The following is a 5,821-nucleotide window of genomic DNA, read 5'->3' on the forward strand; positions in this document are numbered from 1 at the left end:
TCATGGCAGAAGACGAAGGTGTATACGTTAGTGCCCAATCACTTGACTTCATGAGTAAACTAGGTCACATTCCTGGCATGGGGTTAGGACAAAGTGGCAGGAAATGTATTGCTACAGTCGGTGAAGTACCTCATAACCCGCATGCATTCAAACTAGGGTATGTACCTATAACAGATGACTGGAAAAGGAAAAGTGAAGAGACCAAGGAGTGGATCAAGGCAAAGAGAACTGGGCGACAGTTTGAGTTGGTCCATAAGCCAATTCATGGAACCCTGAACGGGTGCCTTGTCCAGAAAGGAGAGCATTTCCCTTTCTGTGGGTTTCCAGAGCCATGGATTGACCAAGAGGAAAAGAAGAGATATCCCAGGTTTGAAATCTTCTTTGATCATCAGCTCTCTGATAGTGTTAAGGAGCAGGTAGAGCCAAGCATCATAATCGGTCAAGCCGGTGATATTAATTCTGAAAGCAGTGCAGAGGATGTCCTAGGTCTAACACTGGCTGATTGCTAAAAGAGTCTAATACTAGTGCCAAACCAATAAACTTGGGGGGGATATGATTATTTCTGTGATTGGAAAAGGACCACATGTCAATTGCTTAAGCTTCATAGTGGAAGCAGTGAATGACACGCAAGCAAATTGGCGTGCTAAAAAGCATTCTATTGATAGTTATGAAGTGGTTATTGAGTCTGAGTCTGCTAGCCTTATTGGTTTAGAGTCAGATTCGAGTTTGTCTAAGATGTTTTAGTCTTTTTTTGCTTCTTTTTTTTTCTTTTTTTCTTCTTTTTTCTTTTAAGTCTGTTGCAACTGTTGAGCCTGAGATTCTGAATAAAGATGTTATGATTTCTACTTATTTCTCTGTGCCTATAAATCGTAGCATTGACCAGAATTTTCAGAATTTGGAAGAAAACGAAGAGGAATAAATTCCTCAGGCTTTGAAAAATTTAATCAACTAGAAGGTAGAAAGGCGTGCTAAGCCGTTGGTCAACAAAATTGTTTCCTTAAATGTGGGTACTGAGAAGGTTCCTCACTTAGTCCAAATTGGTTCCACTTTATCTTCGGAGGAATGCGATCAATTAGTTGTTTTATTAAAGGAATTCAAAGATGTTTTTGCGTAGTCCTACGAAGATATGCCTGCAATTGATCCTGAGATTGTACAACATCAGATCCTTCATAATCCTAATGCCCGACCTGTCAAATCGTAGAATTCATCCGAATTAGGCATTGAAAATCAGAAAAGAGCTTACTAAACAAATCAATGCCAAGTTCTTGCTTGTATTCGAGTATCCGACTTGGTTAGCCAACATTGTGCCAGTTTCGAAGAAAGATGGCAGAATTAGGGTTTTTGTTGACTTCCAAGATTTGAACAAAGCTAGTTCGAAAGATGACTTTTCATTGCCACATGTTAATGAATTGGTAAACTTCACTGCAGGGCATGCTTTGCTATCATTCATGGATGCTTTTTTAGGATATAATCATATCCTTATGGCTCTAGAGGACAAAGAAATACAACATTTACTAGACCATGGGGAACGTATTGTTACAAGGTCATGCCATTTGGTTTGAAAAATGTTGGGGCCACTTACCAACGAGCTGCTACAATACTGTTGCATGATATGATCCACAAAGAAGTTGAGGTGTATGTGGATGACATGATTATCAAGTCCAAAGATCATGAAGGCCATTATACCGCATTGAATAAATTCTTTGAGAGAATCAAGGAATATAGGCTAAGGTTGAATCCACAGAAATGCACTTTTGGGGTAACTACGGGCAAGATGTTGGGATTTCTGATCACATAGCAGAGAATTGAAGTTGATCCATCCAAAATTAGGGCCATCTTAGAAATGCCACCACCAATGACTGAAAAGGAGGTGCGGGGCTTTCTGGGCAAAGTGCAATTCATACGGAGGTTTATTTCTAAATTAACCTTGACTTGTGAACCATTTTTTGGTTTGTTAAAAAAAGGAAAGAAGTTCCAATGCAAAGATCGGTATCAGTTCGCCTTCGAGCAAGTTAAGCAGTATTTACAGAATTTTCCTGCGTTATCGCTACCTAAGCTAGGAAAATTGTTGATTCTGTATTTATCAGCGACTGAAACAACCATGGGATGTATGCTTACACAAGAGTCAGGTGAGAAAGTGGAGAAAGTCATCTACTACTTAAGTAAGAAGATGCTTGAATGCAAGACCCGCTACATTCCCTTGGCTTTGGTTTGGGCCACCAAAAAGTTAAGACGCTACTTGTTAGCTCACTTGGTAATTCTGGTTTCAAGATTAGACCCCATCACCAGTAGGCTAGCTTGTTGGTTTCTTTTTCTTTCTGAATTTGACCTTAAGTATGTCGCTCGCAAATCTGTTAAAGAAAGAGTCGTGGCAGAATTTTTGGATATGGATATGGATATGGATTGTTCATTCATAGATGAGAAGGTCATGCAGATGAAAGAAGACACTTGGAAGTTGTACTTTGATAGAGCGTCCAATCAATTTGGCTATGCAATAGGTGTGTTGCTCATAACGCCAGATGATTCCCATATCCCTTTAGCTTTCCAACTCCAATTCAAGGTATCTAACAACCATGTAGAGTATAAGGCCTGCATTGCCAAACTGGAAGCAACTCTAGAACTAAGGGAAATAAGGTTGGATGTGATTAGGGATTCGACTTGGTCATCTCTCAAGCCAATGGAGACTGGACGGTTAAAGACGAGACAATGAAAGTTTATCACCAGACCTTGGTCATGTTGATCTCGACGTTTGAGAGATTGACATTTGCATACCAAGTGAGAGAGAACAACCAATTTGCTAATGCATTGGCAACCCTGGCCTCCATGATTGATATACCGGTTAGGGTTAAGATCCGCCCAATCTTGATAGAACAAAGATATATGCCCGCATATGAAATGGTAGCTGCAACAGAAGAGGTTCAAGATGAAAACCCCTGCTACTTTGATATTTGGAACATTTTAGGAAGCAGTACATACCTACAAGGGGCAAATACCAAGGACAAAAGGGGGATACGACATCTGGTTGCTCAGTTCATCATCTGCAGAGATAAGCTATACAGAATAAGTTATACAGAATTGGGCATCTAGAAATGCATAAGCTATGTGTAGAGGAATAAGAGGCAAAGCGTATCATGGAAGCCATCCATGGAAGAGAGTGTGGAGCCCATATAAACGGTATAATGCTAGCTAGAAAGATCCTTAGACAGGGATACTATTGGTTAACCATGGAGGGTGATTGTATCAACTTCGTTAAGAGATGCCGCAAATGTCAAATCCACACCAATCGCATGAATATCCTGCTATCAAAACTCTACAACATAATTTCGCCTTGGCCTTTCTCAGTTTGGAGCATAGATGTTATCAGGGTAGTCACACCAAAGGGTTCAAATGGGCATCAGTTCATCTTAGTTGCCATTGATTATTTTACCAAGTGGATTGAAACACAGTCATTTTCAATGTTAAAAGCATCACATGTGGCCAAATTCATTAGGAATAACATCATTTGCAGATATAGGGTGCCAAACAAAGTAATTTCAGGCAATTGCTCACATTTCAGAGGAGAAATAGTAGCATTACTTTAGAAATATAATGTGGCTTTTCACAAGTTCTTAACTTATAGGCAACAAACCAATGGAGCCGTTGAAGCTGCAAATAAGAGCATCAAGACTATTCTACGTAAGACGATGGAAACTTATAGAGATTGGCCAGATAAATAGCCTTTTGCATTTTGGGGATACAGGACATAAATTCGAATGGAGATTGTTTTGCCAATTAAGATAGAAGTGCATTTGTTGAGGATTATGGTCGAATGTCAGATAGCAAAAGCTAATTGGCAACAGAACTGATTTAAGGAGTTGATTTTATTTGATGAGTGAAGATTAAAGGCATTATACCACATTTAGGGGTATCAACGTAGGATTGCCAGAGCATTCAACAAAAAGGTCAGATCCAGGAATTTGAGGGAAGGAGACTTAGTGCTAAAGGACAATCGAGCTCCTATCCATGACCCTAGGGGCAAGTTAAACCTAATTGGATAGGTCCTTATATCATCAAGTCAATTTGGTCAAGGAGAGCAATCATTCTCATGGATTTGAACGGTTTGGAGTTATCGCAACCAATCAACATGGATAAGCTGAAGAAGTACTATCCTTGAGAAGCTCCCTGGGCTGAAAACTGGGAAGGGCAACCCACGCAAAAGTTAGAGCATAAAAATGAAAAAGCTCGCAAGATCAAAAACCGGAAAAGGCGGCTTTGGGAAAAGTTAGAGCACAAAAAGGAGACTGTTAATACTTGAGTGAACCTTAGCCAGAACTACATATGGCCTGATTCCTATCTTTAGGATACGTAGGAGCTTCATCTTGAAGTTCAGCCCTAATCATTTATCAACTCACTCATCCCATCCATATTTGATTGGTGTATCTTTATTTGACTTGGCTATCCTATCTATGTTTGATTGGCTCATCCTATTCGATTCAGTTGTCCTATTTCTCCTTTATGACGGGTTCAGTTGTAAGACAGATTTAGTTGTGCATCTCAAGGGTTCATTTCATGTTGGTCGGGTAGTGGTCATTTGCAACCAAAAACAAAAAGAAAGATTTTAAGGGTTTTTAATGAAGTTAATTGATTTTCTTAACAATTATTCCATTTTTGTAAAACCCAAACCATTTTTTGGGTCAAAATGGAAAAATTGTCAGTGCTCACAGCTTGACTTACAGAATTTCAAAATAGAGAAGTGGAACAAGCATGCTAAGTAAACTCTCATGTTGATTAAACTCTTTTTAGTAAAAAACCAAAAGAAAATATTAAAGCGATGAATTAGGGGCACAGTCAGGTCAGGTTTTCTGTCTCCTTCTCGCGCTCTCGAGGCCTCATTACCAAGGTCACATTAACTTGTACTTTTCCTTAAGTCGAGCACTCGTCAAAAAATGCATAGCAGTCGTCTCCGGTGATGTCCTTCAGTCGGGCGGTCGATTGGTGATGTTTTGTTTCGTGTCCATTTTATTCTTGCAAACGTAAAAAGGTACGTTTGGGGTGGTTTTTGCCTTGTTTTCCTTTTGTAGACACCCCATTTTTGACCGAACTTGAGACTCAGACGTCACCAGTTGAGCGCTTGGTGATATTGCATAATGTGCTCGTTCAGAAGTTTCAGAGTCTTGGCTGCGAGCCCCGCCTCCGGATTTCCGAACCCTCTTCTGTGCCTTGTCTCGGTTTGCGAACCAGACTCGGTTTTCTCTGTTTCTTTTCCTGAGGGAAGGGAGAGGTCCCGTAGACTATCTCTCAGTGCCCGTGGGCTACATTTGGTGGCCGTAGGCCATTTTTCCCATTTCGGAGCCCGGTTTCCGGTTTTCGGAGCCGTCAGGCCGTGTGCCTCGGTTCGGGACCGCCTAACCATCTCCGTTTGCTCTGGTTTTTGGCATACATCTTATTTTCTCCCTTTTGAGGGACACTGGGGTCTGAGAAACCCACTTCGTGGCCGAATGCCACTTTCAGTGCTTAACAACCCATTTTCGGGACCCCGAACTGCGTGTTTTGGCCCCGGAACTTTCGTTTTGCAACGGTTTTCGTTTATTTTTGGCAGGTACCTCTGTTTTATCACGAGGAAGGTCACTGAAGGGTGGGAGGCTAGTAAATGTTGCAGCAGCCAGTTATCTCTCCTCCGGAGCCTCCCGGCGCCCGTTTTTCCAACTTCCGGGCTAATGTTGAATACCTTGGAGCTAGTGTTGCCAACTTTGAACCACATATCTGTGATCTACACATCTGGGAGGCCCCTAAAAGTTCATGGCCGGCCATTAAGGTTACCTGACCCTTTTGACCCCTTTCT

General features: G+C 41.2%; 2 protein-coding genes across 2 annotated transcripts; both read left to right on the forward strand.

Annotated features, from left to right (window-relative positions):
• The first annotated feature begins 2,101 nt into the window (after positions 1–2,101).
• On the forward strand, positions 2,102–2,710 carry LOC145816199 (uncharacterized). Its single transcript, XM_082912497.1, has one exon. The coding sequence runs from the start codon at positions 2,102–2,104 to the stop codon at positions 2,708–2,710; it is 609 nt and encodes a 202-aa protein (XP_082768623.1).
• Positions 2,707–3,087, forward strand: LOC145816200 (uncharacterized). Its single transcript, XM_082912498.1, has one exon. It carries the CDS (start codon positions 2,707–2,709, stop codon positions 3,085–3,087), a length of 381 nt encoding a protein of 126 aa, XP_082768624.1.
• Positions 3,088–5,821: the final 2,734 nt, after the last annotated feature.

The sequence above is a fragment of the Camellia sinensis genome, unplaced genomic scaffold, assembly GCF_055761805.1.
Source record: "Camellia sinensis isolate YWXY unplaced genomic scaffold, ASM5576180v1 Unanchor3, whole genome shotgun sequence".
NCBI classification, from domain to species: domain Eukaryota; kingdom Viridiplantae; phylum Streptophyta; class Magnoliopsida; order Ericales; family Theaceae; genus Camellia; species Camellia sinensis.